This window comes from Passer domesticus, chromosome 11 (genome assembly GCF_036417665.1).
Source record: "Passer domesticus isolate bPasDom1 chromosome 11, bPasDom1.hap1, whole genome shotgun sequence".
Classification (NCBI taxonomy): domain Eukaryota; kingdom Metazoa; phylum Chordata; class Aves; order Passeriformes; family Passeridae; genus Passer; species Passer domesticus.
Genome location: NC_087484.1, coordinates 15,436,963 through 15,463,403, shown reverse-complemented (window position 1 = coordinate 15,463,403; position 26,441 = coordinate 15,436,963). Strand labels below are relative to the sequence as shown.

At 40.3% G+C, this 26,441-nt stretch overlaps 4 protein-coding genes across 20 annotated transcripts in view; 2 read left to right on the top strand and 2 right to left on the bottom strand.

The window, feature by feature from the left end:
• AGFG1 (ArfGAP with FG repeats 1) overlaps positions 1-8,964 on the top strand; it is a 35,616-nt gene extending 26,652 nt beyond the window's left edge. For 3 of the 10 annotated variants that reach the window (XM_064385901.1, XM_064385909.1, XM_064385906.1), the window contains 10 exons: positions 554-673; positions 1,297-1,368; positions 2,328-2,537; positions 3,369-3,549; positions 4,186-4,265; positions 4,563-4,655; positions 6,021-6,068; positions 7,458-7,616; positions 8,221-8,312; positions 8,682-8,964. In XM_064385901.1, coding sequence (XP_064241971.1) covers positions 554-673; positions 1,297-1,368; positions 2,328-2,537; positions 3,369-3,549; positions 4,186-4,265; positions 4,563-4,655; positions 6,021-6,068; positions 7,458-7,616; positions 8,221-8,312; positions 8,682-8,741 — 1,115 coding nt within the window. In that variant the 3' untranslated portion in view covers positions 8,742-8,964. The remainder of the gene's footprint in view (positions 1-553; positions 674-1,296; positions 1,369-2,327; positions 2,538-3,368; positions 3,550-4,185; positions 4,266-4,562; positions 4,656-6,020; positions 6,069-7,457; positions 7,617-8,220; positions 8,313-8,681) is intronic. The other 7 variants (XM_064385902.1, XM_064385905.1, XM_064385904.1 and 4 more) reach the window with 7 other exon arrangements.
• Positions 8,965-11,185: 2,221 nt separating this feature from the next.
• SLC19A3 (solute carrier family 19 member 3) lies at positions 11,186-25,323 on the bottom strand. 2 transcript variants are annotated; one of them, XM_064385914.1, is made up of 6 exons: positions 25,197-25,323; positions 18,363-18,519; positions 15,668-16,484; positions 13,501-13,693; positions 12,857-12,998; positions 11,186-12,094 (listed from the first exon to the last, which is right to left on the bottom strand). In XM_064385914.1, the coding sequence occupies exons 2-6, from the start codon at positions 18,510-18,512 to the stop codon at positions 11,972-11,974; spliced, it is 1,425 nt and encodes a 474-aa protein (XP_064241984.1). In that variant the 5' UTR covers positions 18,513-18,519; positions 25,197-25,323; the 3' UTR covers positions 11,186-11,971. The 2 variants fall into 2 exon arrangements, with proteins under 2 accessions (XP_064241984.1, XP_064241983.1); XM_064385913.1 differs by lacking the exon at positions 25,197-25,323 and adding an exon at positions 20,321-20,599.
• CCL20 (C-C motif chemokine ligand 20) overlaps positions 20,738-26,441 on the top strand; it is a 26,357-nt gene continuing 20,653 nt past the window's right edge. For 3 of the 6 annotated variants that reach the window (XM_064385928.1, XM_064385927.1, XM_064385926.1), the window contains exons 1-2: positions 20,738-20,853; positions 21,058-21,205. The gene's annotated coding sequence lies outside the window, so the exon portion shown is untranslated. The other 3 variants (XM_064385931.1, XM_064385932.1, XM_064385929.1) reach the window with 3 other exon arrangements.
• The window catches only part of LOC135278945 (thiamine transporter 2-like), a 15,127-nt gene continuing 11,351 nt past the window's right edge, over positions 22,666-26,441 (bottom strand). The window contains exons 5-6 of one of the 2 annotated variants that reach the window (XM_064385911.1): positions 25,197-25,338; positions 22,666-24,036 (exon numbers count right to left, since the gene is read on the bottom strand). In XM_064385911.1, the coding sequence (XP_064241981.1) occupies positions 23,857-24,036; positions 25,197-25,338 (322 nt within the window). In that variant the 3' untranslated portion in view covers positions 22,666-23,856. Of the gene's footprint in view, positions 24,037-25,196; positions 25,485-26,441 lie in introns of those variants that run through there. The other variant, XM_064385912.1, reaches the window with a different exon arrangement.

The following is a 26,441-nucleotide window of genomic DNA, read 5'->3' as shown; positions in this document are numbered from 1 at the left end:
TGATATTGATTTTCCATATTTCTGTACTCTGATTTAGGTTTTTAAATAATGATTTTTCCAGTTAAATGAATTTATAAACCTAGCCAAAACTATTCAAGCTGTGCCAACCAGATCACCTGAGGAGGAAGAACTTGGTGTATGAGGAATTTGAATGCCAGTGTGTTACAAGAATACCTTCTGGTTTTTATGCAAAAAGAAACATTCAGTTAGCCCACAAGTTCTAGTTTTGGAAACTAGGTATTTTGTCCTTTATGGCTGTTTTTTCCTGAGCAGCCAGCACTTAGGGTTAAGCTGGAGTGGATTCCATTGGTTCATGCAGTTGTGTGTACCAGCTTGTGTGGGAAGGACAGAAGTGGCATTAATTGAGCCAGCTCTGTGATTTGTGAGAGCTTGTTCAATTGTAGAATAACGTGTAATTTTCTTCATGTCAAAAGCAGCACATGGCAGGACATAACCCTTGAAGGCTGTCATGACCATGAATTCAGTTAATACATCTGTTTTTGTGTTTATTTCCCATATCCATTAACATGTTTTGTTCCTTTGCGATTTACAGCGCAGAACTCTGCCAATGCAGGTTTTGCAAACTTTGATGCATTTGGACAGTCTAGTGGCTCGAGTAATTTTGGAGGTTTCCCCACAGCAAGTCAGTCTCCTTTTCAGCCCCAAAATACAGGTAGAAGTCCTAGCACTTTTGATTAATACTTAATTGAAATAATCCTTACCTTTATGTTGAAAGGTACCGAAGTTGAGTTTTTCTTGCATCTGCCTGCTTTAATGTGATCAAGCCATCTGAAGCTCTGGGGAAACTCAAAATGAATTCCTTGTGTTTGGTGTTGATTTTTTTTTTCCCCTAATGCTACTCAGAAGTCTGATTTATGGCACTGTGTTTGTTAGCTCTACACCTGAAATAACTATGAAAAGAATAAACTCTACTGCTTTTAATAAGTATTGAATTGACTCTGTCTTCTAAGAGAAGCACTTCAGCAGATCCAAAAGGATGTCACAGTACCAAACAAGTGTGTGTCTATGCATATGTGTAGCATGTGCACACACTTCAGTATGTTTGACTTCATGTGTAGAGCCTATTGCTGATTTATTTTGCTTTCCTTTAATTTGATCATGCTTTAGAACTTCTGCTTGAGTTTACACTTGCTGTTTGTCTAGATCTTTGGCTGACTGACTTTCTTTTCCTTTTTTTTTTCTTTTGAGTGTGGTGTTGTTTTAAACTTTTTTTTCAAATTTTCTTTCTCCCTTCTTATGTTAACTTTAACCCACACACAATTTCTGGCTGTCCAGCGTTCAGAACGCTTTCATCTAGCTGCAGTTTTGGTGAATTTACTTCAGCTTTTCCTCTCCAGGCTGTACACAGTAAGTTCCACGCAGTGGAAAACTCAGCTTGCTTCATTTTATGCCATTGTAGTATAGCACTTCCATTCCTACTGTTGCATATGTTTCAACTTGTTGCTTATGCTTTTAGAAAGTTGTGTTTCTGTTTTAGAAAGTTCTGTCGTATGAGTGGAATCATCAACCAACTGTTATAAAATGTGATACACTTAATGGAACAACTCACTTAAATTTAAGTATGTGACCTGCCTAGATTAAATTGTCTGGACAATGAAGAGATGGAAGCTCATGGTGTCATACTTGATCTGAAGTTCAGTTGTGTGGACTCACATCAAATTTCTAAAATTGATTGATGTATCTCTGACTTCAGTGGAGATTTGTTATAAAAGAGCTGTGCTGTGTCTTCCCCCAGCCTCCTTCCTGATTGGATGCAGTCTAAAACTCTTGAGAACAGAGAACCAAACTCTCTAAACCTGGGCATGAAATCACATAACTGTTGGACTTCCAGGCACTTTTTTTTTGCTTAGGATTATGGCTGACACCTGAAATGATTAAACATTGAACCACTAAGTAAATGTAAATAGTAGCTATTTGTTAGCCACATATGTTAGGGAAATGAAGCTTCTGTATTTTGAATATTAAAGATTAAGACAAATCTTTTTCCAGGAAGCTTTTATTATTGAAATTACTTTTAACAGCTAAAAATAGCATATAGTTTTCAGGATCAAATTATGACTGTGATTTAAAGTGTTGAAGTTTGGGGTGTTTATCCCTGGTATGCAGTCAAAACACTGTATTATAATTTTTTTCTGACGGCCCACTGAACTCTGAAGGAAATGGGAAAGAGTCTTAAATGGGTAGGATGGGGCAGGCAAACACATTGCCTCACATAGCCACAAAGGGAGGGTATTGTACCATCAGTTACAGTTGGAGAGACTGTCTAACTTTGGAGCATTGATCATGTTTAACTTAATTTGTTACAGGTGGAAGTGCTGGATCAGTGAATGCTAATTTTGCTCACTTTGATAACTTCCCCAAATCCTCCAGTGCTGATTTTGGATCCTTCAATGCTTCTCAGAGCAACGCCACAGCAACTGCAGCCAGTAAAGCTGCAGTGAATAAACTGAATCTTCAGTCAGCTGACAAATATGCAGCTCTTGCTAACTTAGATAATATCTTCAGTGCAGGGCAAGGTATTAAACTTTATTTTTTGCCATGGTTATTCTATATGTGTGTAGTTGCCACAAGGATGACTGTGCTTGTCGAAGTACTGTAACACTATTTCAAAATTTCCCTTCTCTAAGTGATCTCTAGAATTTTGTGTCAATGTACCCTTAAATGTGCAAGGTACGAGTTTTAAGACATTATTCCAAAAGGATGTCAAGGAGACTGCTTTTTGGGAATCTATTTCCCATTGAGATGAATAATTCAAAATTAAAATATCTAAATAATCATTGCTTCAATAATGAAAACATACAAATACATGTTTTATATTTGTACTAAAATCTATTGTGGATGCTCTGGAATGAAGAGCTGCAGTTGTTGCAAAGAGCTGTCAGAGCAGCTTTCTTACCTGTCTGCCACAAAAACAGTTGGCTTTAGTTTTTCATAAAATAGTAGCTGTGATATTTGGATTTAGTTGATAGTAAATTGAGGAGAAAAAGCTAGTTATTCTGTTACTCAAATATAGTTCTTCTTGAATTGTGTGTTAAAAATTATGTTCATTTGTACTCCAGAGGTTTGTTCTGAAATGGATTATTTGAGGTTAGATGTTCTGATAATTTTCTAGTTGAAGATGAATGGATTATTTTTCTAGGAAAATGAAAGCTCTTTGGGGCTGCAGAGTACTTGCAGGACATTCTGCTGACAGCTGATGCCTTGTTAAATACTTTTTCCTCTATGCCCTAGTGCATATTTAATCTTTAAGTCTGCAACTGTCTGTGAATTTTCATTTAGTTCTCAATGTCAGCAGGGCAGAAAGTGAAACCATCTCAGTACGCTTAATCTGCTTGCTTTCCTTCTAGGTGGGAGTGAGCAGGGAAGTGGCTTCAGCACAGCAGTGTCCTCAGCAGGCCCTGCCTTGTCAGCCCCCAACCAGTCAAGTGCATCTTCGGACAAGTACGCGGCGCTGGCGGAGCTGGACAGCGTGTTCAGCTCCACGGCCACCTCCAGCAACGCGTACACGGCCACCAGTAACGTCAGCAGGTATGCAGCACAGAGCAGCTGGGAGCCCTTGCTCAGACCTGGTGTTCTTGTCTAAATGGGGAAGCACTGAATGAGTTTAGAGGTACTGCTGGAACTGCAGCTCTTGTTTTCAATAATGGCAGGACTGAGGGATGGCATACTCTAGGAATACTGTCAGTGCAATGTTCTCTGCATCTTTCTAGTCATGACATGCTAAACTTGTTAGATGGTAGCACTTTGCTCTGCAGAGTACTTGTGTGCATACTCAAAATCATAGGATCATCCCTGAAAAAAGAATTCAGTTATTTATAATGTAAATGGTGCCACCCATTTCTTTTCTGTATCACTGAAGTAACAAATACCAAATGCCTGTTAGGGGCTTGTCATTGCAAGTGCCCCTAAGGCTTCTGCTAAGCAACCTTTATGCTGTTGGCCTTAGCTCTATATTCCTTCTCCTGCTGTTGGTGGAGATGACATTCCATTGCTCAGCACTAGTGAGTGTCTGACCCTGCCATCAGGAAGGTACTTTGCAGTCTGCAAACTGCACAAAAGTATTCATCCCCTTTCTTTTACATGCCAGCAGTAACTGTAAATTATATTTAATTATTAAATAAGCAATTCTGACTTCACTGAATGAATTGTATAAATTATTTCCAGCAATGCTTTTGGAACAGTACCTGTAGCTGCTACTGCACAGACACAGCCTGCATCTTCAAGTGTGCCTGCTCCATTTGGAGGTATGGAAGTGTTACTAGCACCCTTTGGGGACTGTAAGCAAGCAGTCTACTAATTTTTACTTGATAATTCTCTGCTTTGATACCACTGCTACTGAAGCTAATAAAGGTACTATTAACAAAAAAGTACCGCTGTTAAAATAACTGTATTTTTAATGTGTCTTTTACTGACACATACTTTCCTGATTTTTGGCCTAATTTTAGGCATTTGTGTGTTTGATAAAGGCTGTATAGACTTCATGTGAGTCAGATTTGCTGTTAGAGAAATGCTTGCTTAATAAAATATCTTTAATCTTTCAGCAACACCTTCCACAAATCCATTTGTAGCTGCCCCTGTTGCCCCAGTGGCACCTTCAACAAATCCATTCCAGACCAATAGCCGAGGAGCAACAGGTTAGAAAAAAAATACATTGAGTGTTTGGGAGACTTTCTTTAAAGAATTGCATTGATTCTTTTTTCCTGTATCTGTGTAATATGTTTCTTAAAGATTTTCTGTATTATCTGTCCCTAGTCTATTTGATGTGTTGTGTGTTTGCTCAGTGTTGAGGTGCAATTCTAGGATTTCAAATGGTAGCAATGAAAAATGTCAAAATGATCTGTTTGAGCTCTACCTGTTTGTAGTGTATGTATCACCAGTTGGCTTCCTTCCAAGACTGTAACCTTGGCTTTAGAGCATGCTTTATAAAAGGAAGCCCTGAAATCAAGGATCTTGAAAGCCCTTCTTTTTAATTTATTTCTTTATTTTGAAGCGTTGAAAGCTCTCAAAACAAAAGCTGGAGTGAGAATCATTCCAAGGCTCTTGGGATGCTAGCTCCTCACCAGTCCACTTAATTAGTGTCTCTTTTTTAAAGTGTATGTTTAATCTTTACATTTTCTTTTTTATATTAATTTTCTGTGGGATAATTCTGTAGAATCATGATTCTATAGGCAAAACTTAATCACTTTTTAAGAAAGCAAACTTCTACTTTTTAAAACTATGAACTTGGATTAGATGGCTGCTAGGTTATGCTGATTTTTCTCCCTAGAGCAACTGCTAAATTTTGACACTTTTATCTGTTAGCTGGACTTGAACAGATTAAAATCTGCTGATGTGTGCATTTTGCCATTTGAGTTGTGGTTTGCTCAGTGATTTAGGTACACTGAGTTAAAAACTGATTTGATAAATTTGTGTCCTCTGTTGAAATTATTTCTGTTTTCAATTCTTTTTGAGATATTATGCAGGTAAATTTGTTAGCTATCATTAGATATTTAATGCCCCAAATACCCTTTTCTTTATTTTAATCCCATTTCTAAATGGGCTAGTTTGGATCATCATTAGGAATTTGTAGCCTCTTCAGATAAATTTCTTTGAATGTGGCACCTCTGTCCTTCCACCTTCTATACAGCTGTCCCTGGCTTGCTGAGGTTCCAAGCCTTTGGCAGCATTCTGATGTTCCACACTAAGTGACAGAGATCATGTCTATAAGTAAAGATAATGTTCAGCCCCTTTCAGTGTAAGGTGTAAACTTACAGCTTGTGCTTCTGTGTTCTTCCTGCATGAACTTTGCTATTTAGTACATGGGAGATCTGTTTTGTAGAGCTTATGTCTGATGGTTTTCTAATACTAATCTATTGCTGGTCATGCTGTTGATGAACTGTTTGGTACATATATGTGTATCTATTTCTCTCTCTATATATATATATATAAAACTAAGAAATGACTGTTCAAGAGTGTATAAATGATTTGACATTGTCTGGTCTCTTTGTGGCTTCCATAAGGCCTCTCGGGAGCAATGCACTCTCACATATTTCCTCAGGCTCATTTTGGTAGGTGGCCACATTTGGTATCGAGTTTCTTGTGGCTAATTGTTCTTGCTTGTAAAAGCTTATTGACAGCTATCTGGTTCTCTGCACAAAGAATTGTGGAAGACTTCTTAAAAATGGAGTGGGTGTGGGTATTTGGCAGCTGGGGAGAGGGAGAGAAGAGCATACATAGACATCCTGTCGAGCAACCAAAACAAAACCATTATTGGTATCATCCATGGTCACCATATAGTGCTTCTGAATGACTGTTGAAGTTTATGCCAACAGTAGTTTGATGCCTTTTGGGATATCCCAAGTCCCCTGCTGATTTTGTTGTGCTTCTTTTTGCTGTTTTAGCCAAGTTTGCTGTGGAGTAGCTGCTCTGCTCACTGTAACTTGAGAACAGTGTTAGTACCTTAGTTTTGCGTGCACTTGTCTACACTTTGTCTGTATAATGTCTTGCCCTTGAACACTTTTGGGGTAAATACTTCAACTGTTAATTAAGCTGTATTAATTAAATTTATTTTATTAGCTTTTTTAAACAGTAGAACTTGCATAAAATGTAGCTTCTAACATATCAAAAGAGAAATCCTGTTTAACTAGCATGGAATACCTGGTGTCTGTATTTGTACCAAAAATCTTCCTATACATTTCTCTTTTCAAGAATAACTCCCAAAAGACTGAATAATGGTTTTGTTACTATACTTTTGCACCTCATGTGCTCCTGTTTATTTGCTGAAGGCATGGGGAAATGCTTATGAGCTGTGTGTTCTTTACTTGAAATATTCAGCAGAGAATCAGATGAAAAGTTTTGGCCTCTTTTTCTTTTAAGTTCTACCTCAACAGTAAGAGGGCTTGCAACAAAACTTTGTGTGCAAATAATGTGCATGGTGAGAATCTCCTTAAAGACATTAAAGATGGGATGATAAAATGGGATGCATGTATCCCTTTGTTTTTTGTTTTATTTTTTTCATTTATAACCTCCTGTAGTGCAGCTTGAAGGAGGAAAATCCTTTCATGCTTTTCTCAGAAAGAGAAAAACAGAGGGGCTTAGGCTGCCTGAACCTGCTTGCTTCTTCTGTGTACAGACTTCGACCATAAAAAGTGTGGGGGAAATATATGGTACCACTGAGAACAAAAAATAATTTCCTCTTCAGAAAGTGTATCTGAATGTGCTGGATCTACTAAATTTTAAATAACACCATTCATTTTTAAAGTGTAAAGGCAAATTATGCACCCACTTCCTGGTGATGGAAGGGAACAAATCAGTTCAGTGGCTGTGGAAGTTGAATCAAACTTTCATCCAGTCAGAGAGGGCATTAGAAGACTTTTAACATGGCCTTATAGCAATTTGTTTCATGAAAAAAAAGATGATTTCTTACAAATAATTGCATGTTATTTTTTGCCTACCAGCAGCAACATTTGGTACTGCATCCATGAGCATGCCGGCAGGATTTGGAACTCCTGCCTCCTACAGTCTTCCTACTAGTTATAGTGGCAACTTCCAGCAGCCCACGTTCCCAACCCAGGCAGCTTTCCCTCAACAGACTGCTTTTGCTCAGCAGCCCAATGGTAGGTCTGCATGTTTTAGATAACCTTGTCTAAATCAGAAACATGGAGAAAATGGTCTGTCTGTAAGTTGGCAATAACGGGAGGATATTTATTTCTGCATGAACTTGATGTTGATGAAAGGTTCCCACACTCTTCTGGCTCTGTAGATGAGTCTTCTGACTTGGCTGGGTGCAAATGTGTAATTACCAACCTGAAATGGTACCAAAATCTCATACTAAAATGGTAAGTATTCCCACGCTTAAAGGGGTTTTAGGCAAGAAGGGCTCTTTGGGGATGTCTGGAACACACTATTACACTTGCTCTAACTTCATAGAACACAGGCAGGAGAAAATTGGAAAGTATTTTCTCCATGAATTTATATGATATAACATTGAAAAAAGCGTATATGTAGAAATTGGAGATTGATGAGTTGTGAACAGTTGAAAACAAACAAAAAGCCCAGCCACAGTGTTTTGCACTTACATTCCTGATCATGTTTAAGTAGGATCAGTCCTGCTGATACTGCAGTTCAAACTTAGTCTTAATTTTTGGCTGGGAGCTGCAGCAAAGAGCTCTTTGAACATTGTTTACTAGTATTAATATTTTTTTCTCTTTTCTTTCCAAGGAGCAGGTTTTGCTACATTTGGGCAAGCAAAGCCTGTAGTAACTCCTTTTGGACAAGTTGCAGCTGTTGGAGTATCTAGTAACCCTTTTATGGTGAGTTGTTAGATGTCAGTGACTTCTGTATGTCCAAAGAAGAATAGTCTGTAACAGTTAATTTAGAGATACACAAAGATTAGGGGGTTTCTTGCTTTTAATAAGGAAAGGAAGCATGTGACTCTCCTCACTGCCGCTCACTATTCGGATGATAATGCCATTTGCAAGGATGTTCAGATTGAAGCAGAGGTACATTCATACATGTTCCCAGAGTAGTGTAATTCCAGAGAAGCAGCAAAAAGCAGATTGCAGTATAAAACAGAAGTATTCCCCAGTAGGTTTTTTTTTAATATATTCTGCATTTATGATTTACAATGGGAAACAAATCCTAAATATTTGCCTTATTTTTCTTTGTTCCTTTTCCCCCAGGCTGGTGCACCAACAGGACAATTTCCAACAGGAAGCTCATCAACCAATCCTTTCTTATAGCCTTATAGACACTTTACCCAAAAGAACTCTTATGTGGTCACATAACATCTCTGCGCCTCTTGCACTGTTGTCTTGTTTCACTGATATTAGCTTTAAACACAAAAGAAGTCTTTAAGAAGTAAAAATAAAAGCCTGCATTGTGTACCTTTAAAAAGTTTCAAAAAGAAAAAAAAAACCCCACCCGACACAAAAAACAAGAAAACCAACCCCCACCAGGTAATAACGTGCAAAACAGAGGGCTGTGGTAACATCCTTGAACCTGTGAAGTGGCAGGTAAAAAGTAGCGGTATCATGTGTATTAAAATTGGCTAATAAGTTATTGCAGATACCACACTCATTATGCTGCAGTACTGTACATATTTTTCTTAGAAAATAGCTATTTGTGCATATCAGTATTTGTAACTTTAACACATTGTTATGTGAAAAATGTTACTGGGGAATAGATCAGCCACTTTAAGGTGCTGTTGTATCTCTTGGAATGAATGAGCTGCATCATTTTAACCATTGGTATTGGAAGTCACGAAGTTAAATTGAAGGTTTGTTCATTTCTCAAAATGTTTTCCTTTCCTAAGAGCTCTTCTATTTATACATGCCTAAATCTCTAATGTTAGAGGGATACCTGTCTGCATAATAAAGCTGATCATGTTTTGCTACAGTTTGCAGGTGAAAAAATAAATATTAGAAAAAAACCCCTGTGTAGCATTATTTCTGTGCAGTAACGTTTACTGGATGAAAATGCACACACTGTGTCTTGTATACAGATGAGGTGTCCAAACCCATGTGTTTAAAGGTGAGCTAAGCTTAAAATTTTCACATGCCTCACTTGGATGTGTTTCTTTGTGTCCTAGCTCAAGTGAAGTGACCTGTCACACAGGAGAGTGTTAGGTGAAGTTTGGATTGTTTGGATACAGTACGTCATGAAGGACACTGGAAGCACTGTGAAGGGTAGTTATTGGAGAGAAGGTTTGCAGCAAAAGACACCTTATTATGGGTAACTACTGCCAGGCTCTGAACAAGCCTTAGTTGTGGTCTGAACAGAGTGTGTAAGAGCAGGCCAAGGGACCACAGATGTAATAGCCCTCTTTATTAAAAACTGATACATATCAGTAAGAGCTCCTGTGGAATATTAATTTTTTTTTTAATTTACAGAAATATTTCCTGCCATACTACCGTGAAATTTGTAGAGGGAAAATGTCTGGCTTGTCTTCCTCTGTAACAGTGATAAGGTTCAAGAAAAATATAACTGCATCAAAGTAGTTGGTGTTTTAAACAGAGATAATTCGGCCACAGTTCAATGTAATACTGGAACTAAGCAAATAATGTAAGTATATTGTGAATACATAAACTGCAAGCTTAGATGTTTCTGACCAGCTGGAGAATAAAATTCTAACAGCTTTCAGGATAACAGGAATAAATAAAGTGAGATTGACCTTTTTTAAAAAGGACGTGCGAGTCCATTTGAGATAAACACGAAAATTCATCAAGGTAAGACATTTCACTTGCAATTGACTGTCTGAATGTTGGCTAGGTTTTTCTAGGGCATTTGAAAGGTTTGACCTCTGCTTGTAAAAACATTTATGTTAATGCTTTTGACTTTTGTTGCCTGCCTATGGGGGTTGTGATTTCTTTTTGTTTGTTTTTGTTTTTTAAACTTTGGAGATACCAAGCAGGAGATAGGCAGCTCATAAAACAAGCTGCAAGTTTTCTGTACTTATATGTCTGGTTTTGTCCTGTTGGTGTATTTAAAACAGGCTTGAAGGCTCTCTTTTGTTTCTGATGGAGGCTGCTCAACAGTGTGGCGTTCAGTTCCCAACATTCTCTGGGGAATTCACTGAAGAAATCCCCAGCAACTGGAGGTTTGCAGAGTATTAGTGACACCCTTACTCTCACCATTGTATTTCAGCACAGTGTAAATAGTTGTAACTCTCCCTGTTCCCCAGCCTTGGCTTTGGATAGTAAGAGGTAAATGCAGTGGAGAGTGGGGAACTGCAAGGGTTCAGTAGGCTTGTGGAATACTTAAAAATGCTGAGTGCTGAGAACTGGATCAAATCAAAGAGATGTCATGTCAATGAGATGAAAAGTGTTATGAAAGAGCAACAATTCCGTGCCTTCTTCACTTAAAGTGGTGTAAATTAGGCTTTGGGCAAGGGCTAATGAAATCAGCATCTATAGAGATTGTTCTGATCCAAATATTACTGCTGAAATACTGAAATTGATTGAAGTATGCAAAGCATGTAATTTAGAATATGCTGTCAAAGTAATGGAATACTTTAGTTTTCATTACTGAATTAACTGCAGATAAAAAGTTTGCAACTTTTAACTATACACAAGCACACCTCTTTAGTCTGTGTTCATGGATTATAGCTTTGTCAAATTCTAGTTAAGCTGAAGATCTTGTATTGTTTTGAGTCTTCTGTATATTGAGCATAAACTGACACCATTGATTAGGTTTTAAAATGGCTTTATTTACAAAATGAATTTTTCATCCCTGAATTTAAATGTTTTTATTGTGGAAATCTGCAGTTGTTCCCTCAATTGTTCATGCAAGTAGCATAGCTGCCTAAAAGCTGTATTTTTATGCTTTAGCATCAAAGCACTTCACTTGATAACTTTAGGCCTATTATACAGAAATTAATATGGAGACCTCCTAGATTAGACTTCAGTCCTAAACATCAGCTGTTACAAGTGTGAGAAGATGTTACACTTGCAGGACCATCCTGAGTTCTGTAAGGCAGATGTGATGTCCAGTTGAAAAAGCCTTACGATTTCCAAAGGCCTCTGTGACAAATTTTCTGACAGGTCATTGTGTGTTTCAGCTGCTTTAGATTCCCTGGCCATGTCTGATGGTCTTCTGTCAGTAAATAAATTGCCTTAAATTGAAATACTCAGAAGAAGGGAAAGTCCCAAGGTTGTTCTGTGAGTTCCTATGGTGTGAGGTTCAGGCATTTGTATGTCCTTGTGCTCACTGAACCTTAATAGAAGTTTGTATGTCAGATCACTCAACTTGAATTAGTAGACTGTTTGAGGAATGTTTGCATTAAACTGCTGGTGAAGAAAATGGAGTAAATGCATCATCCTGTTGACAAAGCTCTCTGTGCATTAGGCTCATAAACAGCTTGCTTCAACCTGGACCAGTTTGGCTTGATTGAACTTATTTTTCTCCTGATTTGTTGTCCAGATGATGGAGACTTCTGCATTGTTGCTTGTAACCATTGCTTTTGTCTCAGTTGTTAAGGGGCAGTGCTTTCAGCAGCCACACTTGTATTTCTGCATTTGATGGAAATTATGGTGTACATGCTTCTGATCAGGAAAATGCCAGTTATGACTGTGAAGTAGCTGCCATAAATGAGAAACTGGGAAATGGAGGTGGGGAAGGAGAAAATTAGTTATCTTAAGAGGAAAAACAGTTTTTGACTCTTAAGGGGTGTCTCTCCATTGCTGCCTTCCCTTCCCTGTCACCTGTGCCCAGAATGACCCCATCTTGAGAGGATTCACCAGGTCTGGACTGCTTGACTTTACACTATAGAAATTTGTGGTTGTAAAGCGGGGTGACAATGTTCTGATATGTCCTTCCCCACCTCAGTAAGGGAGGACAGCTGTCTTGCACTTTGTCTCTTCTCTGGAAACAATAAACCTAGAGTCTTAGACTCATTCAGTGTCTCAGTTTAAACTAATTTTAGAAATTTAATGGGGAATTGCAATGAGCTAATTTTCAGAATTACAATAACTTTAAAGGTGCGTCCACTGGAACTATGTAACTTAGAATTACCCTAGTAATACACCAATAAGTTGTATTTCATCTGGCTTCCTGCTTCTGGTTAGGGTATTTTGACTATAAACTTCTGAATAGTAAGCCTTCAATTTAAAGAATACCCAGAGTAATAGGTGGTCACCTTTCCCCTCTATTCTGTAAACATAGAATATTTCCAGTCATTCCAGTATTGGAAGGCCTGGAGAACAAGCAGGTTGAGGTAGTTCAAGCCAGTTCATTTTAAATGAGTCTTTTTCCGGGTGAGTAACTGTCCTGAGCTTGCACATTGCCACAGGCTAATCTTGGAGTAGAACCTGTTTTGGAGGAGAGTAGGGGAACTAAGCAGTGGGACTCAGTGACTTACCTGAGTGCTGATATCCAGTCCCAGACCTCTTGAATCTACTACAACAACAGTTAAAATCGTCTGAATCACCAGTGCAACAAAGTTGTTGAAGCCAAACATCAAAGCATAACGCTCCATGCTGAGGTTGACAGCAATCTGAAACCTGACAATGAATGCACAGGTTCACAAAACTGTGGAGAGCAAGGACGGGTGGATGCACTTACGGGAACAGTTTAATGGGCACAGTGCTCTCATCAAAGGACAAGATCATTTCAATCTTGGCTATTAAGCTTTATCAGTTTCATTTTGACAGAAATTTATTGGTGTTTTCTGGCTTTATGACTTCTGTGCATCTTGAGTTACCCTTGAGTGAATATTTTTGCGAAATACCTGTGTGTATTCATTGGATCACATTGAGAATGCTCATGCATTAGTCATTGAACAGCCAAGTGCAGAAGGTACCTTGTTCTGACTTGGAGTTTACTATGGTAATCGTTAGGTCATATAATTTTACCCATTTTTATACAGGCTAGAAACAATGAATGCTGCTGTCATAACCTATTTGTATTTATATCCAGGGAAATGCCCAGTAAAATTTTGATAAATATAAAAATTTGACAGTGATTTAAATCAGTTTAGTTAGAACAGTTGTGTGTTGTACTTACGTTGCTATTGTTATAAGGAGCATATAGCAAGCTTTAAATGCAAGGTAACCAGCATAACATGCCCAGATGTTGTCAGTGAAGTGCATAAGAAGCAGAGAACCAGCATCCAGTGCAGAGAAAATTCCCAAAGCCAGTTCTCCAGAGAGATCCCAGTTTACTTTGACATACCCAACTGCCATGGATGTTGCTGAACCTAAAAATTGAAAAGTAGTAATTAAAACTTTGCAACATTTTCATTGAGAGCCATTGCATAACTGTCATTGGATCATGCCAGGAGCTCTTTGGTGTTGTGCACAGTGGACTTTGGTAATGGTATGGATAATATTTCTTGTTAGGGATGTGGGAATCTTCCATTAGTTTGGATGTTTTCCTCTTTGCTTAGACCCTTCAATGCCTGAAGTGCTCTGGGAAAGTGCCTCATGCCTAAGGCTGGAGGCAGCAGTGCACAATCTATTGTTTCTCCATTTTTAGACAACTAAGGGCAAAGAGAACAATCCTACCAAGCATTTTCTGCCAAAATATGTATAATGAGTTTAGTTACTTCATACGAAGTTCTTTATAGAAAGAAAATCTTAGCACTTCATGCTTTTTTTCTTTTAATGGAAGTGCATTTTCAGTTTCTGGTGAAAAGCCTTATGAAACTGCATTTGTCAATGTCTTATTGGCCATCACATGTAGCAAAACCCTTACTCGAGTCTATTACAGTGTAGCAAACCCCATGTTCTCAGGTGGGCTAGCACAAAAACTGGACTTGGTCTGCTGGTTCTGTGTGCTCTTCATCAGAATTCCAAAAATTGGAGCAAACCAACCCCTTTGGTCCATCCCTGCTATGAGCAGTGGTTCCCAGAGCTTTGAGTGCCTTCTTTCTGTACTCTGAAATATTGCCAAGTGCCAGAGGGTGTAAGTGTAAGACTTTGGGAACACTACTCAAAGCAGTAGTTAGAAGTTCTAGAGTAGCTTCAGTAAAATGGATTTTCATGCTGATTGCAGGGAGGAAAAGAAACCTGACAATTCCCTGTAGCAGTGTGGGATACAGCTCTGGGAATGTAGAGGGAGACAGGTGTGTTAGTGGGAGCTCCTAAAGGAGGCTGTATTGGTGCTGCACAGCTAAGTAAATGAAGTTTCACTTTACCCATATCCTTCTCTTCTCTGGCTAAAGATAAACTGAATTTGGGTGGACCAAGTAACTGAGAGGTAGAATGGCTGAGGTTGGAAGAGAGATGGATGTCACATGGCCCATTAAAAGCTGACTCTGCTAAAGGAGGCTGCTCAGGATGGTGCCTAGGTTTTGACTCTAGGATGGAGTCCACACCTCTGGCCAACCTGTTCCTGTTCAAAATCACCCTTGGAATAAAATGTTCCTCTCTGTTTAAGTGGAACTTTGTTGATTTTGTGCCCCTTGACTCTTGCCCTGTCACTGGGCACCACTGGGAAGAGCCTGGTTCCATCTTCTTTGCTCCTCTCCTTCAAGTCTCTGTGCACATTAATAAGATTCCTTGTTTTTCAAGGGTAAACAATTACAGTGCTCTCAGCCTTGTCACATCACAGAAATGGTTTCAAAAAATATTTTAACTTGGAAGGGACCCACAAGGATCATCAAGTCAAACTCTGAAGTGAATGGCCCATACAGGGGTTGAACACACAGCCTTTGTTCTGGCAAACATGCGAATCAGGACACAGATGTAGTCACAGAATATTTGTTGAGGAGCACTTACATTGAAATTATTTTTAATCCAGTGTCTAAATAGATAATTTCACAGTATGCTCTGGGTAGTATTTAGAGTAGTTATCTGCTAACATGTTCTTCTAATTCTTAAACCAGCCAGCTTAAGGTGTATTTGAGGGAGGAGTATGCAAGATATCATTGTACAGGGTTCTTGATGTGCTTATTTGAGGTTAAAGACATGGTCTAAACAGAGCTGTATACTTAAAACTCTTAAAACATTTTGGCAGAATGAGTCTCCTCTAAGAAGGAAAAGCTTATTTATATATGTTTTTTGAGACTAATTTTGAAGTGCCCACTGTAAAAGTTTATAGTAAAATCATGCTTTGCACACTGTTTGTCTCTTTGCTTTAGTCCTCATAGGAGATGGAAAAGCACGAAACACATTGCTGAAGAGTCCCTCAGCACAGGATGGGTTCCAAGTACCCGCTAATGATTGCTTACCCAAAAAAGTTGCTATTGCTTCGACAGCTCCGTTGTACACTGCGGAGCTGTGCGAGGGGGCCCGGAAGTCCCACAGCACCTGGACATAATTCAGCACCTGGTTGAAGCCGGCCGTGGCCAGAGCCCACCACAGGGACCAGTAGAGGAGCTGGCGGGAGCCGTAGCAGTGCCTCAGGTCCCTGCCCAGCTGCAGCAGCACGCTCAGCATGTGCCGCAGGGGCCCGGCATTGCCAGCCTGGGGCTGGGGGCCCGCGGCCCTGGCAGCAGGATCAGGGCTCCTTTCCTCTTGGCAGCTGGAGGGCCTGCGGGCAGCACTCACAGGCAGCCCCTTGGCAGGCCCTGGCACAGGCTCGGGGGCGTCTTTCCTGTGGAAGAACATGCTCCTCTGGGGCATGGGCAGGAAGAAGGCGCACAGGAACGCCAGGGACACGGAAGCCAGGGTGATGGCGTTGAGGTGGAAGTAGGACACGCCTGCTAGGGACACCAGCAGCTGTCCCAGCACGGCGGCCACGGTGGCCGCCACCAGAGTGACACTCCTGCAGTAGCTGGTGACCCTCTGGTAGTGTTGGGTGCTGACCACGCTGTAGATGTAGGCGTAATAGGCCACCTCGGTGGCTGTGACCATGCCATAGAAGAATTCCACCAGCTGCATGGCCAGCACTCCATGTGCAAAGAGCAGCAGGAGCCACGTGACGATGAGGCTGATGCCCTGCAGGAGGAGGACGGGCTTGTAGCGCACGTAGTCTGTGAGCAGGAACACTGGGAAAAGGAGAGCGAGGTAGGAGTATGTCCAGACTGGCAGAATCTGGTTGGTAACCTGGAATGCAGTAAGAGAGGAAATGTTAAACAGACAAAACAGCCTAAATCCCCCATATTCTTAAAATACCCTTTCAGATGATTTTTGATGGTGTTACTGCTGAAACAACATAGTTGTGATGATATGAAACATTGAAATGTGTGAACAGTGCAGGATTAAACTGCTTTAAGTTACAAGACTGTGAGTTCTCTATGTAAGGATTAAAGACAATAATGCTATGCTCCACTAAAGAAACAGATAGATTGACTTAAAAAGTAATTCCAGTAAAGGCCTATGAAGAAGGCAGGTTTTGATGTGCAGCTGTTTAAAGCAATTGTAACTTTGTGTCTGGTGTAAGTCTCTCTAGTTTCAAATCCTATTCCCTCCAGTATCTGAAAATGAGACCTGTTTTAACTTAATGAGTCATTGTATACCTTTGGTCACGTCTCTCCCTTGTTAGGTATATTAAAAAAAAAGCATGTGCCTCTTAAAAAGGGGAACTGGAACTGCCCAGAGTGTAGCTGCTACTAGGGTACTGCACCTTCTATGTTTTTTTCTGATTTCAAGTGGAAGAAAAGGAAATCTTTCAGTAAGTTTAAGTTGGACTTCAACACATAGATGCCCTGTGAAGAAATTCTTTCCCTTTTTTTAAAACTTTTGAATGTGGGTTGGAAGGTACTGTTTGTGGTTGCCACTAAAGCTCAGTGCTTGCCTGAGCATTTAGGATGCACCTGGGGCAGGTGTCCCTCTTTTAGAGGGAGGTTTTGGGGAGGTATTGCCCAGTAATTGTGGAGCCTGCTGAAGTATCTGTTCCTGATATCTTGTTCTCTGCTTAAGCAATTAGACTAGAAAGGAACTGTATTGAATGCTGGAGGAATGCTTTTGACTTCTGAACAGGTACTGGAGTGAGTTGCATGGTGAGCAGCAGGTTCACTGTATCTTTCTGTGTGACTTCTTTTGGTTCTCTGAACTTAGAATTACCTCATGGAGGAGGTGAGTTTGGCTGAAAGAGACAATATCTGTACTGTGCTTGATTTTGAGTTAAGGATTCTTGCTGAAATCAGAATTAAGGCTTTCTATGGTGCTATCTGTGTGATTTATATAAGAAATAATGCTTTCCCTTGTGGTTAAAAAAAATTAAAAGGGGGAGAAAAAAACTCCCTGACAACCTAAACCACAAATACCTTTTTTCAGCAGAAACCTTGGGTTCACAGTGTGCTGGTAGATTATGCCTTAACATTTGCTACTGCACATCAGGAATGACTGTTCTTCATATTAGCTGCATGTGGGTGTAGCAAGCCTGTGTTTTCTAATTATACCGTTAGCTCCGTGACTCAGCCACGTGTTAACCATGTCCCCTTTTGTTGGGAGGTGTACTCTTGAAGCAGCCAGTGCTGAGCACAGCACATAGCAAGGAAATTTGGAGTGCACATTTTTGTCAAAAACTCCCAATTTTTCTGAATGTGAACTTAACTTCCACAGGTTAATGAATGCATGAAATATAGGGAATATAGGAAATAAGCTTACAACTCATAAGGGGAAGGCTGCTTAGCTGGGAAGGCTGCTTAGCTTTCTTATGTTTCAAAATCAATTCTGTCAGTGTAATCAATTCCATGGAAAGTACAAATGTCTCCTCTGGGTTGGAGAGAGGAACCAGCCAATCTGATTTTGCCAAAATTATCAACCACCAAAAGGGTTTCAAAGTCCTAAGGATGTAGGGACTTTAAAGTTTGGACCTCCTGCCAAAGAGGTGACTAGGTGACTCCTGACTCTCTTCCAGAAGCATCTTAAATATGGGTCTTTAGATAAAATATTCACATTTCATCTTCTCTTCAGTTACTGCTGTAAGGCCTAATGCTTTAAGCATTTTAGTTACTGCTTTAGAGAACAGTTACATACCTCTTCAGTCGTTAGGTTTTTGTCTGGTCCTGTTAGATAGGGGGTGAGAAAAGATTCTGATGGCCTCATTGTGGTGAAAAATCCATTTGCACAGATGATCACCGTGGGATAAATCCAGCTGTGGCTTACGGCTCCCTTCCAGCAATCCATAATTTACCTAAACAACAACAACAAAAAAAAACATGGCAAAGGAAGAATAGATGCTCTTCACAGTTGATAAAAAATAATTTTCACGTTTACTTTTTAACTAAACCTGCACTCACTCTTCTGAATCCATAACCACCAGTGAGGGCTGTGGTGGTGCCATCCGGTGTAAGTGGCCTTAGGGGGAGGGGTGGCAGTGTGACAGCCAAGGGCTGCCTGCAGAGGTGACTCAGATGTCTGGCTGGTGTGCAGATGTAACCAAACCACTGAGCTCAAGCTCTCCTGCACTGAGCTGCACAGCCTGGATCTCCTCTTAGGCAGGGACACCTCTGGGAGTTACTCCTGAGGCTGAGATTCTTTGCTGCAACACATTCTTGGTAAGTGACTAACAGTGTGCTCAGCCTCAAAACCTTGGCTAAGTCGTGTAAAGAATTTATTGCACGTATTGCACAATCCTTTAGATGGAAGCAGTTGACCAAATCTGGGACTAGGAGTGGATCCAAGCTGCACCCAGGCTCCTCTCTGAGAGGAGTTTAGAACCCAGTGATTTAGCAGGAGGGTCTTTCTGACAGTTTTACCTGATCTTGCCATCTCTGCACAAGCCCACTTTCCTGTTGAGTCTCGTTAAACCACTGTCACATTTACCACTGAACTTTGTTACATTGATAAAGGGCATTGTGGCTTCTGTCTTGTGAGTGAAGTGCATGGCTCCAGCTGTGCCACGTGCCTAAGCCAATGTTCCCCTCACTGAACCTGCCTGGCATCACAGCTGCAGCTTGGAAATGAGCAAAAAGAATCGAGGTACATCAGCCCTGGTAAACTCTTTATTGTCTGTCAAAGGTTGTTTGTAGTGACGTGCTTAGGGCTGAGTGGCTGTGCTGTAGCAGAAGAATAAAGTTCCATTATAGTCTCATTTCTGAATAAATGAGTGGGCAAAGTGTGAGGTCAAAGCTCATTCTGTGTGCTCAAGGAGTTTTTTCCTGTGATTTGCAAATCTGTTTGATTTTTTTGTTGATTTGATACAATGACCATGCAAATGTTCTTGATGGCAATAAAAGCCATTAGGCAGCTCAACCCATTGAGACCTCAGTTTCTTCAAAATGCTTTAACACTCACCATGTTTCTTGCACTCCAGTCATTGGAGAAGGTAAAGAAACTATCTGCTCATGGTGCCTGCTCAGGCTTAGAATAGAGAACTATTGACTTCACTTTTGAAAGCGATGACCAAAAGGAAAAGGAATCTTATTTCTTCAGCGTAGGTGGTAGCAAAAAGAAGTCTAGAAAGATTTTTTTAAGTTTATTTTACTTCTTTTGTGTTAAAAAGTCAATTTTACTGATCCTGAAAATAAGTGAAACTGTTTTCAATCATAAGCAAATGAAAGCAAAGCACTAGCTGATGTTTAATCATGCTGCCACAAGCTGTGTATCTTAAATTGCTGAATTCCACTCTATAGCAGGCACTTCTGAAAAAGTGCTTTTGCTTGCACTGTGAGATGATATCCATTAAAACTTAGTATAAATCGTATCTTATAAAGACAATATTTCTGGGCCCTCAGAGGAATGTTAGAAAAAGCAGCCCTAACCTTGTAACTTGATTTTTAAAAATTGCCAATGTCATCTTTCTCTTACAAATAATTGTAAATAAAATATAGTCTCTACTATCTTTAACTCAAGACCTTATTTGAAATGTGATAAAAATATAAAAATTAAACTCTGGGCTGATCAGTAACATCTGCATAAATCTTGCATCACCTTCAAATGCACTGAGTGAGTAGCCAGCACACTCCCAAATAACTCCAATGCTGATGAATTACCTGTCAAGGCTCTAGCTGTGGTGCATTTCCTGTGGATTCAGGTGCAGTTCTTCCTGGGATGACTTTGTCTTGCAGAGAAGTCAGAAACCACCCTTTAGAGCTTGTGGTAATCAGAAATTTCTGTAACTTTTTTTTCCAAAAAGTTATTTCTAAATTTCATGAAATATTTTCAGAATTTAAATAATAATAACAACAACTTGTCATAGCTGTTCTTTCTTGTAGAACTTGTCCATGAAGTTTGCAGGGAATGTGTTCTTTGTGGGTTTTGTCAGCAAACTGAGTTCTATTTTTAAGATAAAACTATAAGACTTAGTGTAGCTAATGATTAATAAAACCTGTTGTGACAAGAAAGCAATGATTACATTCTTTCTGTTAATAAATACCTTTAAAAGCCCTGGTCTTTGATTCATGGAAAGGCAGATAACAAGTTTTGCAGTTTGGGCTAATAATGTACTGGTCCCGTGCAGAGCACAGAGGACTCTGGGCTCGTGGGGTCTGCTCTGACTGTCCTGGCTGTGCTGGAGCTTTGGGAGGTAGGACAGCACATGCTTCCTACTATTAGTTAGCCAGGAATTACTTCTGTAGAAGACAGAATCTATCATTTAAGGGACAGATCTGTCATTTAAGGACAAAGAGATGAAATTCAACTGCTAAATCTAGGTTCTTAGTTAAAAAATTAACAGGCTTGTTTCAGAGAAATGCTGCTGCTTTGCTTTCCTTTACCCATGTTTTTTTAGATTGTACTGCCTGCACCTTCCAAGGTTCATCAGAGGCTGGAGTTCACCCTGAAGCCTTTGGTAGGATGTGTGTTGACCCTGGGAGCAGAAGCTGAGCCGTGGCAGGAGGGGCCTTTTGGAAGCTCAACAGCCTGGTCTGGTCCTGCAGGTATGGGAGGTTCCCTCTGAGCTGAAGTGTGGTGCAAGCAGGCAGGAAGTGCTCAGGGGAGCTGGGCCTCCTCTGCCCTTCATCCTCCTCCCTGGCCAAGGGCTTTGAGGCAGGGAAAGGACCTTGGGAAGGGAAGGTGCTGCTGGGCAGGGGCTGAAAGAGCTGCTGGCTCATGTTTCTCTGCTAGCCCACACAGTGCTTGGGCAGTACCTGCATGTTTTGAATACAAACACACTATTTGTTCCTTGTTTGCTCAAACTGGCCTTACCAGCTTGTTGGACTGTATCTTCATGGAAGATTTGTGCCCAAACCCACTAATGTTTCAAAGGTAATTAGTGGTGTATTTCGAGGGGGTTGCAGCTATGGGGAGAAGTGTGCCCAGCTCTGGAGCTGCGTGTTTGCATGGAAACCTTTAACATGCGGGAAGAAAGACGAGCAATACTACAAGCTGCTAGGAGAGGTGGATGTGTTGGGAATTTCCTTTTCCTGCAGAACTAGGCAGCCTGTGGTTCCAGCCTTCCTTGTAACCTGCCAAGTCTTAACCATCTCCTCTAGAGTGTGTGTTTGCAGGCACACAAACACACAGGTGCATGTGTACATCTTACTCTTTTAGAAACCTCTGACTGCTGGGTGAGTTCTGATTTGCAGCTGAAAACCCAGGATAGCATAAGACCTTGTCTTTCTCATCCTAGCACTCCTAAGAGCTGCCTTCTTCCTCCCCTATTTTCCCCATAATGCTTCCTGCCAGCTTCCAACCTCAGAATCATTATTTTGGAGATTAGAGAGAATATGAATGGATTCTTTTTTCTTTAAAGTCTTATCTGTTTTCTGAAAATGGTTTTCTCTAAAGCTGCAAGCTAACTACACTGTGTCTGCTTGGTTCCTTTGCTCCTCAGTGGCATCCTACAGACACAGAGAGCAGTTAGCTCTAGCCAGAACATAAGAATCGAGCTGAAAACATAAAGTTAGTTCCTCTTTTGAATTTAAACACAAGCTCTTGTTAACTTCTAGTCTGGAACTGGCATCTAGTTCTAAACTGAATGCCTTAAAAGAAGATTGCTACTCACAAGGGAGAATAGAAAAATAGTCCTTACTCTCCTGGATTCTGTCCCCGTTTCTTCAGGCAGGAGCATCATGCCCTCAGTTCTGCAGTAAGAACTCTCACTGGACACTACGTACATCTCCTACTCTTATGACTGCATTGGTTAAACTGTTCTGCTTAGAGCCAGTTTACAACGTCCCCACAATGCACAGGAGTAAACAAAAGGCCTAAAAAATTAGCCAGGTTCATTTTGCCAGAGCCTACTGATTCTTCATGTGACTTGAAACAAATTGCTTCTGTCCTGCCTGCCCTTGCCTCTGGGTGCTTTGTGAAGTTGCAGTGTGTGACAGCGGTATGAAAAGCTGTTATGTCTGTAAAAATGATAGCTTGTGTCTCTACAAGAAAAATATTCTGTAAATGCTATGTAGTTTTTATTAGTTAGATGTAGATATTGGAAGCTAGAAGCAAACAGCGGTACGGAAATAACTTCAGCATATGGATATAGTTCATATTAAATTAGACATTCACTATGCAAACTCATTTCTAGTCTCTTTTCTTCTCCTGGACTGTCTTTTGGACAAAATTAGCTGTAGGACTTGGAGTTTCTTGACAAACTGAGTTTGGCTGATCCTGCCAAATTCTTGGCCAAGATCAGTGGACCTCCCTCACTTGGCACTCAAAAGCACACATGATGCTTGCTGTTTGTTTCAGTTATAAATCTTCTTGGATATTCCTTTTAATCTGGAATTTTCCTCTGTGGAATCAGCTAAATTTCTCCACAATGTCCTTCTCTGGCTTTAGTCTGTGCTACATAAGCCCCTTCATGCTATTTCTTTTCCTGCTGAAAAAGGAAGACAGTTAGTCCTGAATTTAATTTTACTGGAAGCACAAGCAAAGGAGTGGTGCTCTTGCCTTTTGCTTGGACTCTGAAGTTATTCCCTTCTCGGCAGAGGTTGCTGTGAAGTCAGCACAGTGTTTGTAGCTCTCAAATGTGGGCCAAGCAAGAACTGTGATGTAGCAGTGTTGCAGTGAAGCTCCCAGGACAGGTTGTGCAAGCCCAGCTTTTTGCAGCCTGTGTGCACTGAGCTGTGGGATGAGACAGGAGGAGCCTGTCCCCCATCTGCCTGTACTGGATATGAAAGAATAGAATGATGCAAATGTGATCTTTTCTTCCTTGGTTCAGAACAAGGGCTGTGCAAAGGGGAGTCACACCCTCAGCCACTGCATCAGCAAATGTGACAGAAGCAGCTTTGCCAGCACCACATTCAGGAGCTACAATGAGCAAGGCAGAGTGAACTCTGCTCTCTGCCATCGTGCACGGGGGGATGCAAAGGTGGTTGCTTTGATTCTGTGTATAAATTACTGCCCTTAAGCTATTTATATGCATGTAAATAAGAATCTAAAGCAACTTATCCTTTATTCTTGGCACAGTGCCATTCTGGTGAGCTCTCTGCTGGCATATGTTGTGCTGAAGTGCTGGAATGATTCAGCGTAGCTTTTCAGGGCTGAGTTGAATGTTCTTCTTGCACTGCTGTTCCCTGCATGCTGCTCTTCTTCCCTGCTGGGAGCCCTTCTCCCAGGAGAAGCCCTTCTCCAGCCTGCCTGCCTCCTACAGCCGTGTCATGTAGCTTGTGACAATCTGCTCTCTTGACTCGTGCTCAGCCTGGTTCAGCTGCTCTGTGCAAGATCTCACTATTTTCCTTTGGCATTTGCATGAGACCAGCACACAAATGCTTCTGATCATGAAAATCCCATGTATGACTGCGAAGTAGCTGCCATAAATTAAAAACTGGGAGAGGAGGAGAAAAAGGCAGAACAATTAATGAAAAACACATTAGAGAAATGCTGCTTCTTCTGAAGATGACAGTCGCTCTGATTTTCTTCTGGCAGTTTCTTTACACTCGAGTTTTTGCTTTGTGATTAAGCAAAAATTTCAGCTTTTCAAGTACATAGCAGATAACTGTGAAATGAAGAACTGCCCCTTTCTCCCATTCCTCATGCCTCTTAATAAACATCAGACAGGGAGAGAGATAAGAACAGGATATTTTTTTCTATTAATGCAAAATGTAGAAGTACCTTCATTACCCACACAGTCATGAATAATCTACATGAAGAACCTGAGTTCATCCTTGTTTTGCTTTTGCACGTTTCAATAACTGTCACCACAATGGTTTCAGTAAATACACTGTGATTTTATATCAGTATTTCCAACAACAGTGGCAAGGTATTTATGAAGTCCTACATATTCCTGTCCTTAATTTTAAATATTTAATGTTTGATTAGAACTTTAGTCTTTGAAAGTCACTTTTGCCTTCTCTGTGCAGAGTGTGAATAGCTTTAGTCTTCAGACCCATTAGAGCAGAAAGCTGCCCCAGCTGAGAGCCCATCTGAGGAAATGCAGAAGTCAGTAGGTTTCAGTTGACTTCAACATGAGTGACACTGGGTTGAAGTTAGGGACACGGTTGTGAGATAGGATGTCCCATCCCAAAAGAAATGCCCAAGCTGTGGGCAGAAGACTCTATTGTACACATTGAGATACAGACCAGGTTTGCTCCTGAGCTGGAATCAGAAGTTACTTGAGGTAAAATAACTCAAATAATCCAGACTGTGCCTCATAGTCCTGAACTCTCATTCTGCATCTGACAAAACCAGTCTGAGCTTTTGGGAAGAGAGGATGGTGTCTTATTAACTACTAAAACTGGTTGGATAGCAGGGTTAGTTATGTTCCGGTGTCTCTCCCTTTGAAAAGTTAACAGACCAGCATCTGTAATCCTAAATGCATTAAAAGGCAAAAGGGAAGAGTGATGACAAAGAGTGATGAAGAATGACAAGGGAAGAACGAGATGTCTTGATTTCTATAGAAGAAAGATAATGAAGTTGGTTTTGGCATAGGAATTTTGAAGATGACTTGGCTGAACAGTAAATAGGAAGTAAGGTAACTGCACTTACTTGAGTAACTATGTCCAGTCCCAGTCCTCTTGAATCTACAACAACTATTGTGAGAATGGTCTGGATCAGCAGGGCAATGAAGTTGTTGAATCCAAACATCAGGGCATAGCGCTCCATGCTCAGATTGACGGCGATCTGGAACCTAACGGGAAACTGGCAGGTCAGTCACTTCCCACTGGGAAAGTTATTGCTGTCTAGCAGTGGATGAAGAGAAAATGATTCATGGAGATGATGCATCAAGGACAGAGGAAATGGTGCTTCATTTGTTTATTTGCTTCCTTGCTTTCTCTAAAAAAAAAAAAAAAGTTTGGTACCATAGTGTATTTTAATGGTTTTTTGAACTGCATGGCTTCTTTTCTAACCCCTGCTTTCAGATGATCAGGTAGAATGTCAGTTTTCTGTACCCTTCCCCTTTGTTCCTTCTCTGCCTGCACAGACTGCACCAGGCTGTAAAGAGTCCATGGCTGGAAGCTTTTAGAGACCTGGCCAGGCAAAGCTGTGACTTGCTCTGGCACTGGCAGCAGTTCTGCCCTGGCTGGGAGGTCACCCTGGGTATCCTCTAACCAAGCTTTCCATGGTGATGAGTCACATTTTGCTTTGTGATTTGACAGTGGAGGTAACATGCTCCTTATTTCTGTCAAGAGTCTGTAGATTTTTATTTGCAATATCTTTTATGACAATAATCAAAACATCTTTCTTTGCAATATATACCTGCAAAGTTTCTATACAATCAAAAGAGTGTTATTCCTTCAGGACTCATTTTCAATGACTTTAGCTTGCGAGTTTTTTGCAAGATTTCACTTTGTTGGGTTTTTTTAGAATATATTGAAATAGCCCAGGTGTAATTAACTATATTGTAATAACAATCTACCAAAATGACAAGTAAGATCTCACTTCGCTTCCTTCAAGATAGGCATAACTATGCCATGCATTATAATGTTAGAAACTTTTTTAAATGGTATCTGATTAATTTTGGAGTTTGACACAAAATGCATCCAGTATTTTTGTTAATGAAATAGTGTGGTGTGTCTAAAGACATTCCAAGCAAGAAAATGACTGGAGCAATAACATTTTATATATATTACACAGGATAAAATATTTGTTGCTAATATCATTTATACATTTCTATTTCTGTCAACAGAATAGCTTGGTCTCCTGTGAGATCTCATCTGATTTTATATGTCCTATGTTCCCTTTTATTCCTTTACATCTTAATATCATTGATGATTATATGTATAAAATTAT